The sequence below is a fragment of the Oryzias melastigma genome, linkage group LG7 (genome assembly GCF_002922805.2).
Source record: "Oryzias melastigma strain HK-1 linkage group LG7, ASM292280v2, whole genome shotgun sequence".
In the NCBI taxonomy this organism is placed as follows: domain Eukaryota; kingdom Metazoa; phylum Chordata; class Actinopteri; order Beloniformes; family Adrianichthyidae; genus Oryzias; species Oryzias melastigma.
The window spans coordinates 22,451,212-22,476,098 of record NC_050518.1 but is presented as its reverse complement, the minus strand read 5'-3'; the positions used below and the strand labels follow the sequence as shown (position 1 = coordinate 22,476,098).

The 24,887-nt window shown below is 41.8% G+C and overlaps 2 protein-coding genes across 6 annotated transcripts in view; one reads left to right on the top strand and one right to left on the bottom strand.

Moving 5' to 3' along the window:
* The first annotated feature begins 582 nt into the window (after positions 1–582).
* Positions 583–7,151, top strand: tegt (testis enhanced gene transcript (BAX inhibitor 1)). The gene is made up of 10 exons (XM_024292311.1): positions 583–744; positions 1,642–1,748; positions 1,823–1,931; positions 3,016–3,136; positions 3,237–3,285; positions 3,375–3,472; positions 3,576–3,655; positions 4,440–4,540; positions 4,653–4,728; positions 6,343–7,151. The coding sequence occupies exons 2-10, from the start codon at positions 1,693–1,695 to the stop codon at positions 6,364–6,366; spliced, it is 714 nt and encodes a 237-aa protein (XP_024148079.1). The 5' UTR covers positions 583–744; positions 1,642–1,692; the 3' UTR covers positions 6,367–7,151.
* A 998-nt stretch (positions 7,152–8,149) lies between these two features.
* nckap5l (NCK-associated protein 5-like) overlaps positions 8,150–24,887 on the bottom strand; it is a 51,463-nt gene continuing 34,725 nt past the window's right edge. For 4 of the 5 annotated variants that reach the window (XM_024292306.2, XM_024292308.2, XM_024292309.2 and 1 more), the window contains exons 3-13: positions 20,287–20,427; positions 19,601–19,669; positions 19,487–19,525; positions 19,288–19,407; positions 17,995–18,087; positions 13,824–16,627; positions 12,025–12,154; positions 11,781–11,853; positions 11,270–11,548; positions 9,560–9,705; positions 8,150–9,178 (exon numbers count right to left, since the gene is read on the bottom strand). In XM_024292306.2, coding sequence (XP_024148074.1) covers positions 8,918–9,178; positions 9,560–9,705; positions 11,270–11,548; positions 11,781–11,853; positions 12,025–12,154; positions 13,824–16,627; positions 17,995–18,087; positions 19,288–19,407; positions 19,487–19,525; positions 19,601–19,669; positions 20,287–20,427 — 4,155 coding nt within the window. In that variant the 3' untranslated portion in view covers positions 8,150–8,917. Of the gene's footprint in view, positions 9,179–9,353; positions 9,426–9,559; positions 9,706–11,269; positions 11,549–11,780; positions 11,854–12,024; positions 12,155–13,823; positions 16,628–17,994; positions 18,088–19,287; positions 19,408–19,486; positions 19,526–19,600; positions 19,670–20,286; positions 20,428–24,887 lie in introns of all 5 variants that reach the window. The other variant, XM_024292310.2, reaches the window with a different exon arrangement.

The following is a 24,887-nucleotide window of genomic DNA, read 5'->3' as shown; positions in this document are numbered from 1 at the left end:
TACTACTTAATATGTGTTAAATTATTTTATTTTCTGTTTGACTTTTGGTACAAACAAGTTTTTTTTAACTAATTTTTTTAAATGTTTACGTGCAAATTACTTCTATTCTATAGTTATCTTAGCGGTATATAACATATCCTATATATTTTTTTTTAAAGACATACAGGCAAATACTTGGAAATGTTCCATTTTAAGTTAGTTTGTAAATGAAACTAAGCTGTGTTGCAATAGGTTGCAATCGCACGCCGTTAATTTGCGTCATACTTTCAAGGGACTAATGTTATAAAACTACGATTACTCCAGATGTTTATATTAACTAAGTTTATTTCGTAGTAAAACTAAGATTTAAGAGATATATGTTTATTCAAATAAGACGTCGCTTGAATGTTTACAGATAATCGAGCAGCTAGTTAGCAAGACGGCCATTTTAGGTGTCGCGCGACATTTCTCAGGAATTGCATTTTAATGAGTAAAAATGCTCTTTTAATAACAACAGGTCCTTGTGGGTTTTACTATTTCGCGACAAACTTGTTTTAAAATTGTATCAATATGTTTTGAGTTAAATTTACTGTAATTGAAAGTGAGCAAACTGCGCTACGCTCGAGCTGTTAGCCCTCCGGTCTTCTGGGCGTTTCCATGGTGACATCAGCAGCAGGCTGTCTGGAGCTCACTGACACGTACTGGTTTATTAACAAAGTGCAGTAGGCGAGCAGGGAAGTAGCTAAACGGTATCTATCAGGGGAGGTACGTACACGACCTGGGGTGATGTTGTATATATGCTTTGATTGTGTTCTGCTTTTGTTTGTTTGTTGAACCAATGAATGCTGAAAGTGTCGAGTTTTGTGTATCGGGAGTTATTTGAAGCTAGGCTGTTAGCCATGCTAGCTATTCATAAACATGTAAACGCTCGTTGGGTTATGCACCGCTACATTACGACGGCGCATTTTTATTTTTTAACTAAAATATTGTTTTGAAATTATAATAGTTAGTCGGTGATAAATAGTTTTTTCGTTAGTTGAGTGGTAAACTTAAATCGGCTCCGTGCTAGCTTCCCGTTAGCTTGCTAAATCTGGTTTGGTGCTAGTTAGCTAGTCAACCCTTGACATTTAACCTGTTGTGCAAGTTAACGCTAAACCTTCAAACTAATCGCTACTTAAAAATAAAGAAATATACTTTCAAATAAATGTGAGCCTAAGCAAATCTGTTTTCCCGTCCGTTGATATTTAGCATGCTAACAGGCTATTGTTTGTTTATTCTTTCTCGGTGTTTAAATGGCTTTTTAGCCCTTCGATTAATCACGTTTAGCAGAGTTTATGATCGTGTACCTTAAGGTTTAAGTTTGTTGAACAGACTCACAGCTCGGCCCCTTTCTGCTGTAGATAAAGTACGTTTGTGTAAATGGATTACTATGTTTTGTCGTTCGTGTGAACCCTTTTTAAACTGTAACCCGCCTCAGCCGATCATGTTAAAATAACAGTGAACTGCAGGATCCTGCGCTGTCATGCCTGCTGGACAAAGTTCAGAGTTTAAATTGGGAATTACACAAATACTTATGTAATATGTTAAGTAGCTTGTGAGTAAATATTTTCTCCTGCTCATGAGAGAAGATTTTTCTCAATTGATCTGTTTTTTGTTTTTTAGGAGAACTTGTTGGACGATTAAACTCTTCAGGTCTGTGTTCCTGGCTTCATCATGAACGTGTTTGACCGCAACATCAACATCGATGCTCTCTTCAGATTCTCTCAAATGTATGTAAGCACACACCAGCTGCCTCCTGTGTCTGTTCCTATCATTCATTCACTGGAATGAATCTGTGTTTCAGATCTCACTCCACCCAGGTGCACTTGAAGAATGTGTACTCCAGCCTGACTCTCAGTATGATCGTGGCGGCCGCCGGCGCCTACGTTCATGTTGTTACGCGACTCTTTGAGGTGATTCTCTCAAAATGTTGCACTTCCCCTGCAGCTAACTTTGTATTACTGTAGTTTGTCACTCATCTGGGTTGATTTAATCAAAGTAGAAGTTAAAATAGCTGATTGGAGAGGAGATGAGACGTCTTGAATAGGAAAAGATAAACCGCTGTTTTACCTCCTTTAAATTCGTTAGTTCTTGGGTTATTTTGCCACAGAAGTTTAAGTTTTTGACTGAGTTTGATAGCTTTCTAAGCAGATACTGTTAGCAGACAGTAACACTAGAGAAACGGGCAGCAGTGAACATTTATTTTTGTAGAGTTCAATCCATCCAGAGGTGCTGAAAGTCTGCAGGAAGGTTTTGTTTTCTTATCTGTATCACTGTGACTAAGCGCAGTTTTCCACTTGATCATATCGCAGTAAAAGGGAGTTTTTACTCAGAAGTAACATGACTTCAGACAAACTGGAATGCAGATATGCTTTTGCTTTTTTAAAGTTTAGTTTCTGTTTTCACATGTTTTCAAAATAAACTAAAAGTCTATTAAAAATTTCTCACTTGAAAACACATGTCAAAGTCGAGGCTCGGGGCCGGATCTAGCTTTCTGGACTAATTTGACATCTACTAAGATTTTTTTAGGATATTTGGGAGTTGAGCTAATATTTCAGCTACATGCTAGCTGTTTTAGCTAATTTAGGCTTTTTTCATTTTTTTAGGTTTCTTATCTTAGGTTAACTGTTTTGGCTAACCTATTTTTTTGGCTAATTTGGCATGTAGCTAATATTTTAGCTGGTTATCAGCTTCAGGGTTTTCAACTATCAGCTTGAGCGTTTTCAGCATCTTCAGCTGCCAAATTCAGCTTACAGCATTCACACTAGCATTATCGCAGGTAATGCTATATATCTAGTTCATAATTATGTTACAAAGTTACATTTTTAAAGTTTTAAACAATTAGTTTTAGAGTGCTCAATAAGTGTTTATCCTGTTCGGACCACAACCTATGATGTGTTTTGGATTTTGGCTCCTTGAGCGATTGAGTTCAACACCCCTGATTTAAAACAGTTTGTGTGCAGTCATTCGGCTGTAACCTCGTGTTTCCTCTCTCAGGGTGGCGTTCTGTCTCTACTCGGCTCTGTGGGGTTGATGTTCTGGCTCGCCATGACGCCCCACAACCCCGAGACGGAGAAGAAGAGGCTGGCTATCCTTGCCGGGTTTGCCTTCCTCACAGGTGAGCTGTGGATGTTTTGGCTTTATCCTCCCGTTCAGAGCCCACGGCTCCTCTGTCAGTCTGGCGGCCTAATGCTGTGTTTTCATCATCTCCTGTGCAGGCGTTGGCCTTGGGCCCACGCTGGACTTTGTCATCGCTGTCAATCCCAGGTTAGATAAAGATTAGCCTGTTTAACTGGAATGGAAGTTAAAGCTGAGCTGCTGTGATGTGGACTGACTTCATCCGTGTTTTCTCGCAGCATCATCGTGACGGCCTTCCTGGGAACTTCTGTCATCTTCATCTGCTTCACTCTCAGCGCCCTCTATGCTAAACGCAGGAGCTACCTGTTCCTGGGAGGTGAGCGCTGATTCATGTTCAAAACGCCCCCAAACAATGTTCATTTTTGAATCATTTTGCCTAAAAATGCAACTCTTCATCTGTCCTTCCCTCTGGCTGTCAGGAACCCTGATGTCCGGCCTGTCCATCCTCTTCCTGTTCTCTGTGATGAACATGTTCTTTGGCTCTCTGATGCTGTTCAAGGTAATTCAGAAAACATCCAGACCTTTTTACGCTTAGTTTTGCTGATCATCTGTGTGATCAGAGACTCCAACAGTCAGTGAAAGCACCGCGGGTGTAAGCAGCTTAATGCCCCGCCAGTCCTCCATTCACAGGCTGGCGCCTTCTGACGACACGATGGATCAGAGTCAGAGCTGTGAGCTTCGGTGTTTGAGCCTCACCTGCTGTCATGTCACGCTGGCAGCTGCAGACCAGGTTTAGTGGAATGATCGGAATGTGAGGTTGAACTCCAAAAAGTTCAGGAGAAAAAGAAAAATACTGGACAAAAGAGGAAGTTTAATCAAAGATGTCCCATACTGATGGACTCTGAAGCAGCATTTAAAGTTCAGTTTGAGTCTCTGATGACGAAGGTTTCAGTACGAGCAGAAAGGATTGTGTGATTGATGAACAGTGAGACACATTTCTCTGTGTTGTGAATCAGAAACTACAGTTTTTCATACAAAAAATGCTCCTTCTGTTGGATTTATGTGAACACGTTTTATTTCTGAGTCCCTTTGATACAAAAACATGTTTTAAGGTAAGTTCTGAAAAAATGTTTTTTATTGCTGATGTACTGCACCTGTCTTTACTTTAGTGTCTGTTATTAATCTGATTAATCATTTTATTGAAATAAAATAAAACTATATTAAACTTTTACTGATGGAAATTTAAAGCCTGCAGAACAGAAAAAAAATCAAAGAATTTTTTTTTTTTTTTTAATTGTGCGTCATCACTCCTTTGTTGTCTGATGTTTTTGTGTCCCCGGCAGGCACACATGTACCTGGGACTGCTCATCATGTGCGGCTTCGTCCTCTTTGACACTCAGCTCATCATTGAGAAGGCAGAGAACGGAGACAAGGACTACATCTGGTGAGGATCTGAACACACGGAGCTCCAGATCCAACCAAACCGTAGAAATGTAGAAACCTCTTCTTTGATCATGCAACAATAAGATAATAAATCCGTTTTCTTCTCTCCTCAGGCATTGCGTCGACTTGTTTCTCGACTTTGTCACCATCTTCAGGAAACTGATGATCATCCTGGCAATGAACGACAAGGTATCGTTAGAAATGCTAAACGGATTCAGGATTAAAGCCATTAAAGTAGATTTAAACAAACTTTAATCTGTTAAGAAAATAGTCAGTGGAAAGCTCTGATTTTAAATTACATTTTCGTTCTTGAAAATGTCAACAATCGTTTTTATAATTTTTTGAGGACATGTAAATAAAGACGCTGCAGGAATGTCCTCACTGCTCCTTCCTTATGGGAGGTGATTCGACGAGGTAAAGACGGCGAGGAGCGTCTGCCCTCATCTGAGTCTATGATGTCGTAGTAACCAGACTGAGCAGAACGCTTCCTGTTTCTAAATTTCTGACAGTAAAGTTATATTTTGACCTATTAGAAAGCATTCCTAATGGTCTTTAATTATGATTATGCCGTTTTTAGCTAAAATCAAAAAATATCTGTCATTTTCTAGAACAAAGTCTCTAGAGAGCAGCAGAAGTTCATCAGAACATTGCCTCATGAGTTGTGGGTGGGACCGTCGGCACAAAGCCACATCGTCTCCTCTTTTGCTAGATTACAGCCCCTCAAAACCCCAAGCTAACATAACCGGTGCAACAAAAATGGCGAACAATATTGGAGCCGTCCAGCCGTATGGATTTGAGCTAAATTCCAGCTCGGATGAGGAGAACAAAGATGTTCATGGATCTATTTGTCTGCAAGTGGATTCATCAGAATGGAGCAGAGCAGGAAGCTTGTGCCACAACTAGAGCATAATGTCACAAATGCAATCTTTTTCTAATGGAATCTTTTCATCTGCTCCTGATTCACAATGATTTGAGTAAGGAATACTCAAATACAATTTTAGGGACAACTTTCTTTATCAGGAAAACCCACAAAAATAACAAAAGCACCATTTTATCAGTGGGTCTTTAAGCATAACTGAAGGTACAAACCAGTTCTTGAGAAATGTCTAATCTTTGACGGAGGATCTACATGTGATCTTGAATCTAGCTGCTCTTTAGGAAGCAGCAGGAGACGAGTTTCCAAAAGTGCAGGTTTGTTTTAGTGGAGCTGATGGTGTTCCTGCTGCCAGCAGTCACCAGTTCCAGAATCTGCTGTAACATGCAAAGGAGCTGAGCTGCTGCAGCAAAGAGGACGGAACAGGCAAATGATGCCGAATGTGTCCAGAACAGGGATGCATTCAAGACCCACTCGATGACAAAGGTGGTTTCAAAGTGGTTTAGGGTATTTTTATCTTAATGGAGTACGTAAAGAATTCTCTCTTTTTTTAAAAAAAAAATTCCAGTCATAAAAATGCAGTTGGAAAAAGGTATTTGTGACCTAGAACATACACTGGGCGGGACACGAGCTCCCTTCTGCTGAGCTTTCAGCCATTGGAAAGACAAGGGGGCGTTCCTCGCCAACAGTTTCACAAATCAGAGGCAAATTTTTAATGAACTCCTGCCGCTTTGCAGAAACTGTCCTAGAAAATGACAGTTTTTAGAGTTTAGCTAAAAAAGTCAAAATCAAAAGACCACTGGGAACGCTTTCACAATCGATAAGAAAGAAGTGAACTCTGTAAACTGCAACTACAAGATTGAACATTTTCCTTTTGTAAAAATCTTTTTCTTTTCCAAAAAAAGTCATTGTGTATCTTCTGTGTGCAGGACAAGAAGAAGGAGAGGAAGTAAAGGGCTCTGCAGTGAAGCGACTCTAAGCTGTAAAGGCACAGTTTGCGATGCACTTGGTGCTTTTCACTTTCTGTCTTCATTTCTCCTATTAAATCTTCTGTGGTCTTATGTTATTGACAGTTCTTTGACTTGTTTTGGAATCTTACATGGGCTGAATGTAGGTTTCTGGCGCAGAAGGGCCGGTTTCCACCTGGCTGGGAGTTCAACACTGCAGTGTTTGAGCTGTAGGGGGCAGTGCTGCGTAACGGAGGATCACTGGTGCATTTGCGCTTAAGATTTTACATCGCTGTTGTTTAGTGCCATGAATTAATGAGATCGTAGACTCATTTAATGCATCTTGTAAGCTTCTTGGACTGATTTTTTTTTTTCTTTTGATGTTTTATTTACTTATTTATAGATTTTCCTCGGTTTCATTTAGCGGGATAGTTGAAAGTGTAGCATCCCAGCATTTTTGAAGACCTTTTTCAGAAATTCCAGTTTTCCTCCCCGAGTTTTTATTTTGAGTTTCAAACGAGGTCAACAATCCCCTCTGAACTCATTTACCCATCATTCATTTGGTTCGAGTGGTTGAGGAGACGGACGGTAACGTGTGATCCATCGTTTCATTTTAACCAGACTTCTCCTCATCTCTGCTGTCTAGACATTAGTTTGCCAAATTAAGTGACGTAAACCTGTCAGTTTTTGCTTCCTTTTCTTTTAAAAGTGTAAACTGTGAAGATTTTATTTTATCGATGTGGAACTGAAACTAATTTCATACATTTGCTCAAATAAATGTGTTGAACAAACTTAACGTGATGCTTGTTTTAATAACTAAAAACCTCATCTTAGAATTGATTAAAAAAAAAAATAAAAATACACGCAGCACCCATAAAACAAGCAGTTAAATGCAGAAACTTATTAAAAAAAATAAATAAATCTGCTCTTCACAATCGGAAAGTATCCAGATGTACAATTCTAACTGGAAGGACGTACCTGAACCAGGTAATCCGTAACGAGTAGGACTTGGATGTCAGGAAATCACTCGAGTGATCCAGAGCGTTTCAAACTCCCTGAAAATGTGCTGCAGTTTTAGCTCCGCCCGTTTAAAATTCTTTCTCAGAGAAACAACTGAACCCATAACTTAATCCCAAATAACCATTTGTATTATTTGATCCACACATTTCTAAAACCTCTCATTAACTTTACCCAAACTTTCACCATAAACTCATCAAATATGATTTGAGTTGTTTTCTGCCCTGTAGTTCATCATCATTCCACTAGGGGCAGTTGCTTCCTGAAATCTCAAAAACCCAGCAGACAAAAAGTTTAATTTTCAAAATTTTATGGTGAGAATAACTATACATATATTTGTAAAGTTGCTTGCTGTATTAAAGGAATACTATATTTATGAATCTTACAGTTGGTGTTAATGTGGATCAAATTTGAGACGGTGGGTAAATAAGGTGCTTTAGTTTTCCTGAGCACAATATTTATACATCTCTAACATTGCTGTGAGTATTAAAAACGTGGTAAATCAACTGACTCTACAAAAAAAAAAGGTAAAGAAAAAAAACTGGATACTATTTGGCATGCACAAGTTAGAAATCAGATTTTTTTTAAACTTTAATTTGTATATATATATATACATTTACTGTAATGTCCCTTCAGGGGCTCCCTGTAATTCATACCATCTAGATCTAATTAATAAAATGACAATTTATGAATTTCAAAGAGTTTAACACATTTTCTGTCAATTCTTTGATGCAGTTGGTTTTACAGAGCTTAGAAAACACATGCTCACATATTTAAATCAAAACATTTTAATTAGAAAGTTGAAAAAACGGCAGTACGTACATCAGTTCTCTATCTGCTAACAAAAGAATGGCCGAGATATGAACTTTACTGAACTGCAGTTTCCACAGAAGAGATGAACCAAAACCAAACGATGGCAAACGATGGTATACATTTAAAATAAATAAATAATAGAAATACATATCAATCAGCGTAGACATTTCTTTCTTCTATGTTATTATTGCTGGCATATATTACCTTTTTAGATGCATTCAGAAACTGTCTGAGCTCAATCGTCAAAATTATTTTACATTGAACATTGTGATGCATGAGGTTAATGAAGAATCACAGACATGAACGGTTGTTTTTATATCTAGAGCCTCTTTTTTTTCTCCAGTACATTACAATAATGGTGAAATGATACCAGAAAGGAATGGAGGTATGGATGCAGAACAGCACTTCATCTACTTTACTGGTCACAGCTTCCTTGATGCACGAACGAAGATTTTCCTACCAGAAAGAGAAAACCAAAAACAGTTCTGAGCACGAGCGTGAGCGTCGACCTCTTGTGCTGATCGATAACTTGGCCATGCGTTTTGAAAGTCTACATGAATTCAAGGGTCCAACGTCTGTGAAAAAGTGTAGAACCTATTTTATTTGGTGGCTTTTGGCTTCTTGTTGGAAATCCTGAGAAGAGGAGATCAATCCGTCTTTCCAGTTGCAACGTTCTCCAGGCGTTTTTCCAGCACGTTTTCGGAGAGCCGACCCGCTCCGGGCTGCATCACCCTTGGCTGCCGCATGAAGACAGGCTGTCGTACAAAGAATCGCTCAGGGACTCCGGCGTCTCCAGCACCTGAGGGCGGCTGGGAGACAGCGCCTCCTCCGGTCGCTCCCTGAGCAGCTCCAGGCCTGCCTCCCGGTTCATCTCGGGGACGCTGGGGGTGCGGGTCTTTCCTCTGCGGCTCCCCCCCGATTGGGCAGGGATGGACAGGCTGCCCGGGTCCACCACTCGACTGGAGGACGGAGCGCCAGCCTTCACGCTCTTGAGGGGGGAAACATATTAGGTCATGAGTTTCCTCCAATGAAACGCCTTTAGGTGCAAAAAAATGTGGGCTACAGAAACCGTGAATTTTTAATATTCAAACAATGAATAATTTGTTACGGGAAAAAGTGGTTCAGTGTTTGTGTAAAATTTAAGAGCAGATTTAAAGGACAACCTGCTGCAAAGAAGAAACCGGATCCTTTACTCATCTACTGTTTTCCTTAGACATGGACTTAAAAGCAGGCGGCTGAGAATGTGAAATAAAAAGTGCATCATTTTAATTTCCTCATCCATATGAAGATGCATTTTTGTATATGATAAACTGATTTCATATGGGCAAACTCCAAAGTGAGGTCACTGAATGAACTCGAGGGCGCTCACCCCTCGATACGGCGACCCGTAGGACACCGGCTCCTCCTCTTCCTCCTCCACTGCCAGGTAAACCTCTCCATGTCCTGACGGAGTCTTCAAGCTGGGGAAGGTCCAAGTCTTGGAGCGAGGAGAGAACACATTTGCTCCGTGGACATCTTTGGACATGGAAAAAAAAAATTAACATAAATACGCACAATTTTTCTTTTAATATTTGTTTAACCTCTTTGTCGTGAAGATAATTTTAATATACTGACAGCTCTTAATATCATTGTGCATGTGGATAGTGACAATAAAACTACATCTTTCTACTTTTACAGGACAGAAAAAATGTGTTTTGTATAAATATTTTCATTTATAGTGGACAGAAACTAATTTATTCTGTGAGTAAAAGTTCTTCCAAATCCTGAGATCACTCTTTTTGATTCCGTTACATTCATGGCATAAATGCAAACCTGGCATTCCAAAACCAACCACTAGATGGCAGTGTGGCCTCTTTACCTCAAGCAGCAAACCGAAGGAAATAGCAGGCTAACGCTAATATTAGCATGAATAAAGAAACACGTTTGGGCTCAAATTTGACAAATAAATCCCCAAATTCCAACTTTCAGACAAAAAAGAGAAAACACGTCAGAGGAAAGCTCTGAAATATTCTTACAAGTTCAGAAAAACAAAAGAAAGTGAGAAAAAAAGCATTAGCTACACAGGCTAATTTAAATGAGTATTTAACAACAGTTATAAATAAAATAAACAATGCAAATAATTAGAAAACAACTATAAACTTAAAAAAATGCGTACAAATTTTAAAATAGATCTTAAATTAAAATAAATGTTCAGACTGGATGAGAATTTGGTGTTGCAACAAAAAGAAAAAGAGAAACAAAACTCTGACTCCAGAACAAGTATGTAAATGTCTGAATCTGGAGTCAATAAGTTTACTGCGATGCAAACAAATAAATCAAATTTAGGCTGTTAAACCCACATACGTTTTTTAAAATAAACAAACATGTTTTAATGTAATCTTCAGACTAGTCAGTGTGGTGAGAAGGAAATAGGCTGATGGGTCCTTTTCTGATCAAAACAGACAACATGAAGATGGAAGACATTTTAATTAAATTAAAGTCAATTTAAAGGCAACTAAAAAAAAAGCAACAACTTGCCGTGTCATGTTAGTTCTGAGAACAGATGAAACTCATAACAGCTGCTTTAAACTAACATATTTGTTCAACTTAGAAGAAGAAAAACCTCAGATTTCACTGAATCTAAATTTAGAGAACAAGATGGCACAAAGCTAATCACCATCAACCAATAACATCAACAGACCTTGTGAGTCATGTATTCTAGACTCCAAGGTGAATGAATCCTCAGGCTGTTTGAATAACACTAAATTACCAAGAAAATGACCAAACTGTTTCAAGGACAGAAAACGAAAACAGAGGAAAATACATCCCCTCACAGCAAAAATATAACAAATAAATGTTCATTCTGTAGATGCAAAAGCAGACTTTAACATCACATCTGAGACTTCAAGCTAATTAGTAATAAATATTGATCTAAAATCCCCCCAAAAGCTGCAATACAATCAGAGACCCCTGCGTGAACCCCCTCAGAACCAGGATGAATCTCTCCTATTTCCAGCAGCAGACCTTCAAGTGTCTCTGCTGTGAGCAGCCCGACCTCCGCCAGCTGTTATTTAGTCTGCGCAGAAGAGCTTGTTAGCACCTTCACGGACGCCGCCGGCCGAGCCCCGCCCCTCCAGCGCCGAGCCGTACTGAATGGTGGGAATCAGCTGCTTGTGTGGCAGGAAGCCCTCCTCCTGCGGCGTGGGCTCTCGGTCCAGGGTGCGGGCTCGCCGTCCGGCCCGTCCCGGGGAGTCGGTGGAGTGATGCTCGGCCCCGCCTCTCGTCTTGGACAGGCCCCTCCCCGTTCCGCTGCTGCTGCAGTCTGGGAGGGGGAAGGTGCCGATGCCGCTGTCCAGGGTGTACGTGGAAGCACCGGAGCCTGAGGAGGACAGAGACGTAAAATAATGATAAAAACTAAGAAGAATGAATGTGTTTCTGTGAGACGTGAATGACGTTCTTAAAGCTGCGTCATCAAACGCTTCAATCAAACTCTGGAGTGTCTGCTCTGCACCAATTCCAGCCACTGTGCACCTTCAGATGATTCTCCAGTCTTCTGATCTTCACATCAACCCTGTAAAATCTGCCTGGAGCTCCTGGGAGACTTCTCTCACCTGCAAAGTGCTGAGAGTGAACTGAATCCGCCAGGTTCTCGTCTGATGTGAGCTTGCCGATTCTCTCTGATCCCTGCGTGAGAGAACAAGGAGGAGGCTGCAGCTCTGAAACCTTTAATGAAGAGACGACTCCAGCAAACCAGACGCCACGCTTGCACTTCAAACAGGTGAATCATATAATAAACAAGTTTGATTTGATCAAGGCGTCTATTTTCAGCTCCTGCGGGGACGTAGGAGGCGGTACCTTCTCCATGTCGTCGTGGCTGCTGGTGTGACTGATGACGTCGCTCTGCTGGGTGAAGACGGGTTTGGAGGTCTTACAGTCGAAGGAGAGGCGGCGCTGCGGCATGCTGATCACCTCCTTCCCGTCCACCCTGCAAACATCAAACACAAGCTCTATTGAAAGAGAACACAGCAGTATTTAGTGAGTTTGAGGAGCAGAAACTTTCACTTTCTTCCTGCGTTTTTGAACTACGCAGTCTAAGAACTGCAGAGATCATTAGTGTGAAGCTTCACACCAGGCAGCTGCATCTTGATGTGGATCCTGAAATCAGCTGCTGTGAACAACTAAAGCTCCAACGCTGCAAAGGGAGAAAGAAATAGCAGCTCTGGTTGATTTTAGGTCATTTAGACCAAAAAAATGACTTCTAACTTCCTTTAGTTAGTCCTTTATTTCGAACAATCATGGTAAATGATAAAAAAAACAAGAAAACAAGGAACATTTTTAAATAAATTATGCATTAAATAATATATAGTTCGACATGGAGTAGGAAGAAGTTCAAACTTTTTCAACCCAACCCCCTTTAAAGACCCACTCCAGTGAAAATGGTGTTTTTAATATCTTCTTGTAGCATTCTTCTGATGATGGAGGACATGCATTATATAAAGGAAATTAAGCCTAAAATAGTTTTTCAGCGCATTTCTTTATTCAAATTATTGTGAGAACCAGAGCTTCCTCTGGGATGAGTCTAAATGTCAAGTTACTCAATTTACTGCACCTTAGTGCAAAGATCGTCCAGCATTTCAGAGCTTTATGCGGCCTGCACCATCACGTAGTCCTGAAATAGATGATTTATCTGACCATCTTCAGGAGATCATCTTGTTACTACGTCATGTGCTGATATTGACAGTTTTGAGAGTGAAACTACAGTGGAGCGAGTATCTGATTTAAAGTCCGTGCTCCCCATGTGCACGGCTGCACAGAGGTACAGCTAAAGCAAAATGTTTGGTGGTTAAACCTCCAAATCAAACCCTTAATGCGAGTTTTCATTTTTATAAAGTTTCAGAAAAGTTGCATTTTTCTACCAGCATTTCCACTAGTTTAGTAAATAAGTTTAAGGCGTGCCGGCTGTGCCCACTGATGATGGTAATCTTGACTGGTTGCTGCTTTCTTGGCTGCAGGCCGTTAAATTCATTATAATTACTGAAGAGTTCAAACAAACAAACAAACACAACATGCCTGCTCTCAATAATTCACCACCTCCGGCCTTTTTATTTAATGTCAGAAAATCTAAAGATATGATGAAAACTTTTTTAGTAAACAGTCTGAAGGAAGGAATAAAACAGTTTTTGTGTCAGAAAAGCAGGAATGTTTCTCCGAAAAACTCCTTTAGAGAGCAAAGGTTGAGTGAAGGCATACTTTTATACATTTTTCAATTTAATTTTTAAAAAATATTTTTATAAACAATATCAGTTCTGTGTGTTTTTAAAAGAAGCGACTCCTCTTGCACATAAAACTGTCAAACACCTCCCTTATTAAGTACTTTGAATTACCATTAATTTGACCCGATTGAAGTTTAGGTTTATTAGTTTAGTTTACCATTTGCATTTGCATTTACCATTTACAAAAAAATATAAAGAATACACAAACAACCAATAAAATAGAATAAGCAGAAGTGATTTAGATGCCTTTTCCAGATTTGCGATTAATTAGTTAATTTTTTTAATGGATTTTAACGTTTCAACGTTCCAGATGTTTGCAGCACAATACGTTGGAGAGTCTCTGCAGGAATGTGTAGAGCGCGTTTCTGTAAATGTCCTCACCTGTTCAGCAGCTGCTGCATGAAGTTGTCGGAGCGGCCCCCCCTGTACATGACCGCCAGCTGTCCCTGAGCCTGGTCCATCACCACCTCGCAGGAGTGGCCCCTGCCCGACCTCTCCACATAGGCCCTCTCCTCCTCCAGGGCGCGCCTCAGGCCTTCAGCCTTCTCCATCAGGGTGGAGATGTTCAGACCCTCCACGCCCTCTTTACACCTGGACGTCACTTTCACAGAGTCTCGGCCCACCGAGGGGATGTTGATCTTCCACTCCTTCTTCTCGTCCTTGGCTTTGGCGGCGTCGGCCTTGCGGCTGAGTGCGGGCAGCTTGCTCTTCTTCAGGCCGAACCAGCTGGCGATGCCGTTGGAGGTTTTCTGCTTGACCTCCGTCCCCTGGCCTCCTCTGTCCTGCTCCTGGAGCTTCAGCACGTTCTCCTCGATGCCCTTCATCACCTTCTGCTCTATGGCCGACTGAAGGCTGGGCGCCGGCTGAGGGGACTTCTCCCCCTCGGACTGAGGGGGTCTTGGAGGAGGAGGAGGGAGGCTGTCTCCGTACATCGGGTTCTTCTTCCCTCTCCCTCCGATCTTGATCCTCTCCTCGGATTTGGAGGAGTACCGTGGAGACTCGGAGGGTTTCCCTCCTCTGTGGGCGGAGGGGGCCGGAGTCGGCTTGGACGGAGACTTCTGGGGGATTTTGTTGGGGCTGTTGCTGCTGTGCGTGCTCACGCCAGGTTTAACATTATAAGGCAAATTGAGGGAGCCGGGACACTTGATGTTGTTGCGCAGTACCTGTGGAGCGTCTGCGTTGGGCGACAGCAGACCGATTTTGCTCCTGGAGACTTCTGGCTTGGTTGGACACGCCTCCTGCTTAGCCAGACCGGAGGACGGCGGCTTTCCCGCCTGTTCGTACAGCTGTGACGGAGCTGGATACTTCAAGCCAGCGCTAACTTTAGGCTTTCCGTCCAAGGAGTCTGCATATTTGGAAAGTCTCTGCTCGTCCTTGTGGACCTCGGCGGGCCGCTCCACCGCCTTGCTCCGTTCCTCGCCACACGTGCCCTCGATCATGTCCGCTGACCTGACTCCGCCCTGTAAATCCTCAGAGCTCCTTAGCTTCCCCAGAGCAGCCAGCCTGTCCTTGAAGGCGTGGTGGCTGGAGTCGGTCTGACCCCGTGCCGCGCCGCCTGCAGGCCTCTTAGGAATGGAGGAGCACTCGCTCCTTCTGGAGGGAGGAGGAGGAGGCTGGGCCAGCTCTGAGCTCGGAGCGCCGGAGTCCCTCATGTCCGCCTCCTGCTTCTCTCTCATCCGAGGATAGTTGACTCTGTTCTGAGCTTTGCCGAGGACGGAGGAGGGGGGCAGACTGTGGTGGTTGACCCAGACCGGGCTGTCAGAATCCTCGTCCTCATCCGACGTGGACTCAGACGTGGAGGAGGACGACTGCTTTCGCTGAGGAGAAGGGTGCATGACACTTTCTGGTAAGGACTTGACCAGCTTCCTCTCGGCGCCATTGGGCTTTGCCTGAGCGGGAAGTGTGGTTCTTTTGCTGTGGGCCTGGCCCGTGTCCATCTCACAGACGTTCTCGTAGTGAGGGACTTTTTGAGGAACTTTTGGCGAGCAGGAGGCTTTGCCTTTAGGAGCAGAGAAGCTGCTGTAGCTTATTTCTTTAGCAGGGAGGGAGCAGGCTTCTTCGGACTGCGGCGGCGAGGTCGGAGCAGAGTGCGTGGCGGGATAGGACTCGGACCGGGCTGGCGGGGGAGGGGGCTGCCTGCATCTCTCCGTGGTCGTGGCTTTGCGCGTGGGGACTGGGGAGTGGTAGACCTCGTAGTTGTTGGTTCGACAGGGGATGCGGGAGTTGCGAGTGAGTTGGGGGCTCAGGCGGACGGCCGCGGGCGGAGCCTGAGACTTCTCCCCGATGGAGGGAATCTTGAGGAACTTGAGCAGCTTGGACGGCGAGTTGATGGCGGCCGCCTTGACGTCACTGAGGCAGGAGGGGCTTGGGCTGACGGAGGCGGAGGCTCTGGCAGAGCAGGCCTCCGTTTCTGTGCCGTCTTTCTCAGAGAGGGCGGAGGGGTCACTGGTTTCGGTGCCGTTGTGAATTCCGTCGCTGGTTCCCGGGTCACAGTGGGTTGCTTGCACGCTCTCATTCCCAGAACCAGGAGTTTGGGAGGAGGCAGAGAGACCAGGGAGCTCCTCAGAGACTTCCGGACAGGTCTCTGACAGATCCTGCTTTGGCTTTCCCACCTCTTTATTGTGGCGGAGCGGTTCCGAGGCGGAGGCTGCAGGCGGCTGGTGGGCTTCATTAGCAGTGCATGATTTGGAGGGGGCTACAGACTCCGGCGCTCTGGTCTTACCGTGACATTCACCCAGAGCAGCTGCAGGAACCGCGTGGCTCGGGCTGGCTTTTGAAGGACTACAGACATGGCCGCACGGCTTTGGGGGGCTGTCTGGGCTCCGTTTGCAGTGCAGGCACCAGGCGTTTCCCCCGTCGCACTTGACCGCCCCGTCGCCGTTGAAATGCTGGTGTGTGTCGGCCTCGGAGCAGGAGCAGCGGCAATGCGTGAGGTGGGATTTGCACTGCCGGGGGAGGGGGTCCGCCGTTGCCAGCACCGCCTCTGTTGACATCAACACCTGGCTGTAGTCGCAGAAAGACAGGCTGGCGGTGGACGGGTGGAACTTGAGAGGGTCCGTCTCCTCCATCTTGCGCAGGACCTCCAGGATGTGTGCTTTCTTCTTGAAGAAGGGAGACAGGGCCTCCATGGAGGCGGCGGGAGCGCGGGGGCCCGGAGAGACGTGCTGCGTGCAGTAGCCGTTTCCCTTTGGACAGGGGGAGATAAGCGTTAATCTACTGTTGAGCGCTGACAGTTCAATGAGGACCGAACCATTCAGGTCATGAGGACCTTTGAGCTGACACTCGCAGGAAACGAGTGCGAGATTATCAGCGAGGACTCGACCCGGCTGGAAACAATGGCAGAAAATGTCAGAGCAGCTTTAAGGTCGCACGTTTCTGTGTTTTCTGTCAGACAAGCTGAAGGTTTTACAGCAGGATATATAAAAATATTTTAAAAAGTAAACTGTTTCACAAAACAAATATTGATGTTTTTAATCGATGGCTCCAACACTTCAAATGAACATTTACATCAAGGATTTCTACATTTTTTATTTGTCTAAATCTGTGTAGACTTATGGATCTTTATTGATTTCATCAAAGAATACGTTAAAAAAAAAACCACTCGAGTCCAGTTTTTACCAACTACTTCAATGTGCCCACGCCATATTTACTTTGACTGACTAAAAGTGTTTCCTTTAGACCTTTAAAGTAAGAGTCAGCCCCTTTGTGTCCCTGTTAAGCTATGCTTATACCAAATACAATTATCGTGTCAGGGGCGTCCAATTTCAGAGATACTGCCGTGTGTCTTGAATGGCGAGTTAAAAATTTGGAGGTGTCAACATTTTAACGTGCCTCCTTTCTGTCGATCGACCAATCAGGACCTCAGCTTTGACGCATGATGTGCTGATGAAGTAAACAGCAAGACCAACACGAGGTTTTCCTGAAATGTTTAATATTTTTCATATTTGTTTCAAGATGAGAACAAAAAGGTCCTCCAGTTGTTTTATTTAAGGACTAATACGGGACAGAAAGTCATCAAACTGGCTCACAGAGAGGTGGAAGTTCCGCTGAAAGCGTCCGTCATTCAGGCGCAGCTGAATGATCTCATGAAACCAGACATGGAGACCTGATTACCAATGCTTTTGTAGAACTTCTCAAAAGAAAAATAAACCTGATTGCTCAACATTGTCCACGTCCTCCCTAACATATGGAAGCTCAAGACGTGGAATTACGCAGATTTACATCGACTTTTCGTTTAACGTGGTCGCTCAAATACGCATTTCCAAACCACGAGGCATTGTTCCTAACAAGACTGTGTTTGGAGGACTCCAGATCTTTGTTTGGGGACTGGATGAACAATCATAAAGTGTGTTAGGATTAAAAAGCTGCAGTTTCCATTTTGACTCATAACTTCCTGAGGAAAGTTTCAGCCTTGACGTTATCCTACAGTTCTTGTTTCACAGCAGAGCATCAATATTTTGGTTAAGCTGAATGAAAACTTCCTCTCACAAATGCTTCAGTGTGTAATCCCTTTGACCCAGGACGTAGCGTCACACAGCTCTGAGATCATCACCTTGGCCTGTGCTTCGGTCTGTGAAGGCTCCACCTGCTTGGCCGACTCATTGTGCTGCTGTGCATTGTAGTCTGGGAGGGGTCCCGCCTGGACCTGTAACAGGAGATTCAGGAGGCAATTAGGAGGACTGAGCATCCACGACAAACTATGAGATCCACAGACAAGCAGGAGCTACATTATCCTGGAGACAATGCAAAAGGTTGGTGAAACGCCCAAGATCCATTTCTGCCTCAGCGTCTGAACGGCTGAGGGGTGAAATACGGAGACATCAGCTGATCAGGAGTCAGACATGCAGTCTGACGCCGAGAGCCAAATTATGACGTGGTTTTGGTGTTATCACACTAAAAACCCTTCGATGTAAACCCTTGGTTGCCTTAATAGGGTATTTTTTAAACTTAAAACAAAATCTGCTCTTTTAAAATATTATCAATATAAAGTAATAACAAGGTTTAATCAAATATACGCCTCCCGTGTCCAAAGATTCATAACCCGCGACTGTAACTGTCAAATATGTCGCAGCACAAGACTGCTCTCGTTTGTTTGCTTAACTGCTTGCATAAACAAACAAACAAAATAAAATACAGTTTTAAAAAATCTGGTCTCATCAGAATAATATTGTAATGTTCTTGTGTGAACTTTAAATAAATAAATAAAAACCTCTAAATCAGGGGTGTTAACTCAATCGCACAGGAGGCCAAAATCCAAAACACACCTTAGATTGTGAGCCCAACAGGATAAACATTTACTGAACACTAAAACGAAATTTTTCAAGACTGTAAAACTGTAACTTTTTAACATAATTATGAAGCTGATAGCTGAAAAAGCTGAAGTTGATAGCCAGCTAAAATATTAGCTAAATGCCAAAATGAACTAAACAACTGAAAAGAGCCTAAATTAGCCAAAAAAGCTAGCATGTAGCTGAAATATTACCTGAACTCCAAAAAAAATCTTAGTAAGTACCAAACTAGTTCAAAAATCTAGCAGAATTCCAATTTTTTAAACTTTAAAACTGCAACTTTTTAACATAATTATGAATAATAAGAAGGCAGGAATATTATTCCAAATTAAACCTTAAATTTCTTTCAATATTTTACCCTCCATAAAAATATATTTTGTCAAAACTATATGAGTTAATAACAATAAAATAAAATGATCTGGAGGGCCGGATTTAATTACCCAGAGGGCCGGATCCGGCCCCCTGGCTTCGACTTTGACACATGTGCTCTAAATGAAACAGAAAATGAATGAATCCAGCCAGGTTTTTTGGGGGGAAATCCCAGTAATCGGAGTTACCTGGTAGTGGGCAGTGGGGTGGTTGGGCAGCTTCTGCTGAAAGAGCTCACAGAGCGCCCGGTTCTGTCTCTCCAGATCGAACACCAGCATTTTCAGCTTGATGCACTCCTCTCTCAGATCCTGCTCAGGAACACGCCACACAACAGTGAGATAAACACAAGTCAACAAGCTGAGGACGGGTCAGAATGCTGGAAGTTACCTTCTGATTGAGGAGAGCCTGCACCACGTGGTTAGCCACCTAAAACGATAAAGAGGAGCAGTTTGTAGGAGGAACTAACTGAGGAGGTTGTGGATCCTTTGGGGAGGAGCTCACCTCGTCCAAACATCTCTCGTAAGCTTCTCTCTGACTCTCATTGGCCAAAACCAGAGCGGAATTCTCTGCCTGCAACAAAACGTAAAATAGTTTAACCAAAATCAGACAAAAATGGTTAAAATATTTACCACATTTTCTCACAAGTGTCTATTTCCATCAGCAAGAAGTAGAAACTTGGAGCAGAAGAGATGCTTCAGTCTCCACAATTTTCTTTATTACAAATGTTTGTATTTGCTAAATGCAGTTTTCAGAAAGATAAAATTCAAATCTTTTGAGTTCCACTCCAATTATCTTTTTGGTCTATTTTCAATGTTCTCTCACTTTTAAAAATGATTAGCCAAAATTAAAAAAAAGAAAAAACTTTTGAAAATTTGATATACATCCAACAAATGTAAGTTTAACATTTAATTTGACAATATAAGTATATAAAAAAAATAAGTATAAGTATAAGTATATAAGTATATAAAAAATAACAGAAAGTCCGGAGTGTTTATGTTCTTTGATATACTGTAATTTTTTAAATGTTAACACAATCAACGTCATTCCAGTAGATTCTGAGGGAGAAAAGCGGTTCGCCGCTCAGAATCTACTGGAATGACGTTGATCATGCTAATAGTTGAAAAACTCCTATTAATGTCTCAGAGCTGCTCCTTGTGGAAGCGGTTTGGCAGCATCATCTGACTCACCTCCAGCTCCCTCAGCCGGTCCACGAGCTCGCTGCTGTTGTCCTCCAGGTAAGACTCCACGTCTGCCTCCTCGCCCTCCTCGTCCGACCCATAGTCCACGTCACACGTTCTCTGTTCCGTCTCATCAGACATTGTTCTCATCTGCAGCACGGAGAACACACAGAGAGGAAATCAGGTCGTCGTTTTCATTAAATCACAGGTTTTTCAGCGGTTTGTTTCCAGATAGAACATGGACTCGTCATGATCCTTCTGATGTTTCACTAATGGAGCTGTTAGGTGTTGAATCAGCACAAACTAAAATGAAAAACTGATTCATTTACACTCCTGTGGAGCAGAGGAGCAGCTTTTAATGGGTTCAACCTTCTCCAGGAGGCAGCTGGCTTCATGCTTCCTGATTAGATGACAGGAGAGACTACGTCAGCTTCCAGACACTTTCTGTAATGTTGATGCTTAAACCCCTGAATCAGCTGAGTCAATACAAGCTTTGAAAACACCAGCGAGCTACAGTAGGGAAATATTTTGGCATCAGAGGCAAACCGGATGTAACTGAAGCTCATCTTTTTGTTTCTAAAGGACACAACATTCAGACAAAAACGTGAGGAGAAGCACATTCATCACAGCTTCAACCTGGAATATTTAATTGGAAAAAGTCTTCCTTCCTCTCATGATCGGTAAATCAGGTGAACAAAAATAGCCTGAGATCCAAACTAGATGTGCTGCTTCACCTCCAGCCCCGCCATCTTTTTGAACTCGTCTAAGGACAACCGAGGGTCTTGTATGGCCTCTGCCATGTAGAGATGGAGGAATACTGTGAACATCCATCTCACTTTATTGAACTGATGCTCCATCACAGCAGCGTGCTGAGCTCACCAGCTGCCCCCAACTCTCAGGGGACACAGAGGCTCACCTGCAGGTGAAGCATGTAAGCAGAGGGTTCAGACTGTACATGAGAACTGGACTGAGTGACCCCTCCCCCCTCATGTTCTGAATAAGAAGTACCCACTGGCTCAAAGAGGCCAAAACCCCGTAGAGAAACTAGATATATGGCATTACCTGTGAATGCTGTAAGCTGAACGTGGTTGCTGAAGATGCTAGAGCTAAAAATGATGAAGCTGAAAATGCTGAAGTAAAAGCTTTCTAAAAATATTTGCCAATTGCCAAATTATTAAAACAAAAACTGCAAAAATGTCTAATTTTGCCATAATAACTTGGATTTTGCCATAATAACTTGGATTTTGTTAAAATAAAAGTTAAACTCCAAATTAGCCAAAAAAATTTAAACATGTCTAAATTTGCCAAAACAGCTAGCATGATGCCAATTAGCTAAACTCCAAATTAGCCACAAAAAAAAATGGAAATTAGCCAAAACGGCTAGCATAATGCTACAATATTAGCTAAACTCCAAGTTATCCTAATAAACTGGAAAAATGTCTAGTGTTGCCCAAACAGCTAGCATAATGCTAGATTATTAGGAAAATGCCAAATTAGTCACAAAAAACTGGAAACATCTGTAAATGAGCTAAAGCAGTTAGCATAATGCTAAAATATTAGCTAAACTCCAAGCTAGCCTTAAACACTGGAAATATGTATAAATTAGCCAAAAACAACCAACATGTTACTAAATGATGAGTTAAATTCTAAAATACCCTGAAAACCCAGAAGTTGCTGAACATTTTAAAGTTTCGATGGTGTTTCTAGTTGAAAGTATGTGGAAGTTCACAAGTTTAAAAGTGCATAAAGTTTTTCAGAAATTTCTCATAAATTTTCAAAGGGGCATCTTTTGCTCAATGTTTAAAAAACTATAAAGTTTATGAATACCAAAAGTACTGGCAGTGATGTCCTGAACAAGTTTTGATACCAAGATTACAGAAATCGTTGAGTGATCGAGTTTTTACAGGCCAAAACATGCATGGAAAAGATGTACGGAATCACTGAAGAGTAAATACTGTAAAACATTCACATATTTAACAGCTTTTCTCAGTCATTAGGTTTGTCAGAATAAACATTTGTGCTCTGATACATTATCTTAAAGATCCACTCTTTGGTGTCTTATAGCATTTTTCTAATGATTTAGGACATTTACAAAGAAAAAATTTTTAGAACTTTATTTCTTTGTTCCGATGTATTCACGTATAGACGACTAGATCCGTGTACGTCTTTGTTTTCCTCATCTGGTTTCTGGCTCAAATCTGTACCACTGAATAGCTTCAATATTGCTTGCCATCTTTGTTGCACCACTAATGATAGCTTGGAGTTGTAAGAGGCTATAATCTGGTGTGAGAGCGTGTGAACAAAGGCATGATGGGAAATGAGCGGCACCAGACCCGCCCACAACTCAGTGGTTAATTTCTAAAGCTGCTCGGTAAAAAGTTTGTCCTAGAAAATGATGGGCTTTTTGCCTAAAAACGGCATAAATTGTAAATAAGAGACCAGTGAAAACGCTCTTACAATAGATCAAAAATGATTGAGTGGGTCTTTAAACATGTTCTTTCCAACTCTAAATTCCTTTTCATGATATTTCAGTTATAACCAGACCGATCAGATGCCTCAATAAAAGTATGTGGTCTCACTTTGGCTTCAAACGTTTGACAGGTTCTCCCAAGCCGTCTTAAGTGGTAAGGGTGTGTTTCCAACAAGCTCACACCTGATTGGCGAGAGCGGTTGCCATAGAAACAATGACTCAGGCCGATTTGGACTCGACGTCATGGCTCCAACATGGCGGGGTCCATATCCGGAAAAAATGGCAACTAAATAGACCTCTTTGGTTGGAGCATGAAGTGATTCATTTTCTATGAGTGACATCACACTGAGTCGGTCCAGTTCTCAGATACAGTCAATGATTGAAACAGGTGTTTCAAAAGGGGGGTGGATCCAAGATCACACATCTTTAGGATGAGACAACCATGATTCTGAAGCTAGAGGCCAACGTCAACTTTTACCGATTAAAAGAAACATCTCAACTGTATTTACCACCTAACCATACACGAGTTTGGAGTTTAGTCTTCCTTTAAATGACTATTTCCTTGTAAAATAATCTTTCCGGTGTGTCAGAGTTCATTCATGCTAAACTCTGGATTACCAACATAACTGTTATGGATGTTCTTCTTTTACCAGAGCGTAAAGTAATCTAAAAGCGCTACACAAAAACCAAAGAGGAAATCACTCAAATACATTATAATCAGCAGGTCAGAAAATTCCAGAGAAATGCGTCACTAACATGAATCTACTGTAGCAGCAACAAGATGCTTCAGTCATTTTAGCCAGAAACAATGGAGCATTTTATGGTTTGGTTTGCATCACATCTGTGGAGTTATATCTGTTACAAAAGCCAGTTGTGATATAATATTAAACTATTTAAATAGTTTTGCATCTGCAAACAAAGTTTGTGCATCTAATAAAAAAATTGCAAATACAGAATTATTTTAAGCTTTGGCAATATCAATTTGGTGTAGTGTAAAAAAAAGATTTACAGCAGTAAATGTTTGAAATACTTAAATGTTTGTCTGGGTTGTTACAGCAGCATCCTTATAGATCTGCTGACACAAATCTAAATAAAATGACACAAAAAGAAATTTAATCTGAACTGATTGATCAATCAGATTATAAACATTACATGATTGAAACTGTAGTTTAGTACTTTATGTAAAAACTGAACATGAAAAGGGTTGTTTTTCCATGTTAAACTTTAATGGATTTATCCTTTCAATAATGTTAGCAAAACTATCAAATATCAGCAAAAGAGTATGACTTTAAACCTTTATTGTACAGGTGACCATGATAAGTAATCTGAATAATCACAAGTAGACATGAATGTTTTGGGTTATTTATGCTAATTTCCTGTGTATGCAAGGAAACAACAAATTCTACATTTTAAATAAATCCATTTCCAAAACCAGCGGTTGGTTCTGTCGTTTGTGTCACTAAAGAAACGGATCAGATTTCCACATTCAGCCATAAATCATTCATTTCCTAACAGCATTTGTCTTTCGCTGTGTGTGCTCGTAGAAAACACGGTTGTGCGTGAGCTATTCTGAGGACCTGAAAACTATTTCGGGGATCAGAAATGGTTCTTGCAAGTGTGCAAAACAGATTTACAGCCATAAATCTTTCCTGCACGAGGACAAATTGGTATTGCAAAAGCTTAAAATGTGACTTTTTTCAGTTGCACACATTTTGTTCACAGCGGATGCAAACCTAATATGATGCATGAACGTCATCTAATAACAGTAAAACAGTTTTGAAAGGAATAACATAAAACATGTTAAAAGACAGATCCGTCACAGGACAAACTGAAGACAGAGCTGTGGTCCCAACATTTAAAAACAGCGGAGGAATCCAAAGTTCATGAGGGACGAGGTTTCAGTGCAGCACCACAGGTATTTGAGGAGCTCATAGAACGATAACTATGTTACACAAAGAAAAATTATTGAAACAAGACTGATGTGAGGAAAAACACTACTGCAATAAAGTCGTTCCCCATTACTGGTATTTTTCTTCTCACAAACACTTTCGTGTTTCAGATCAAACAATCCAAAAAATATATAAATCTCTGAGCAAACAGTAATCCAGCAGGTGATAAAAAAAAACTAGAGCATGGTGAG

Bases quoted from the DNA above. Each gene is read 5' to 3' on its own strand.
- tegt (XM_024292311.1), top strand. From the start codon at position 1,693: ATGAACGTGTTTGACCGCAACATCAACATCGATGCTCTCTTCAGATTC. The intron at 3,473-3,575 runs GTGAGCGCTGAT...TCTGGCTGTCAG, and splicing joins GAGCTACCTGTTCCTGGGAG to GAACCCTGATGTCCGGCCTG. The intron at 4,729-6,342 runs GTATCGTTAGAA...TTCTGTGTGCAG, and splicing joins TCCTGGCAATGAACGACAAG to GACAAGAAGAAGGAGAGGAA.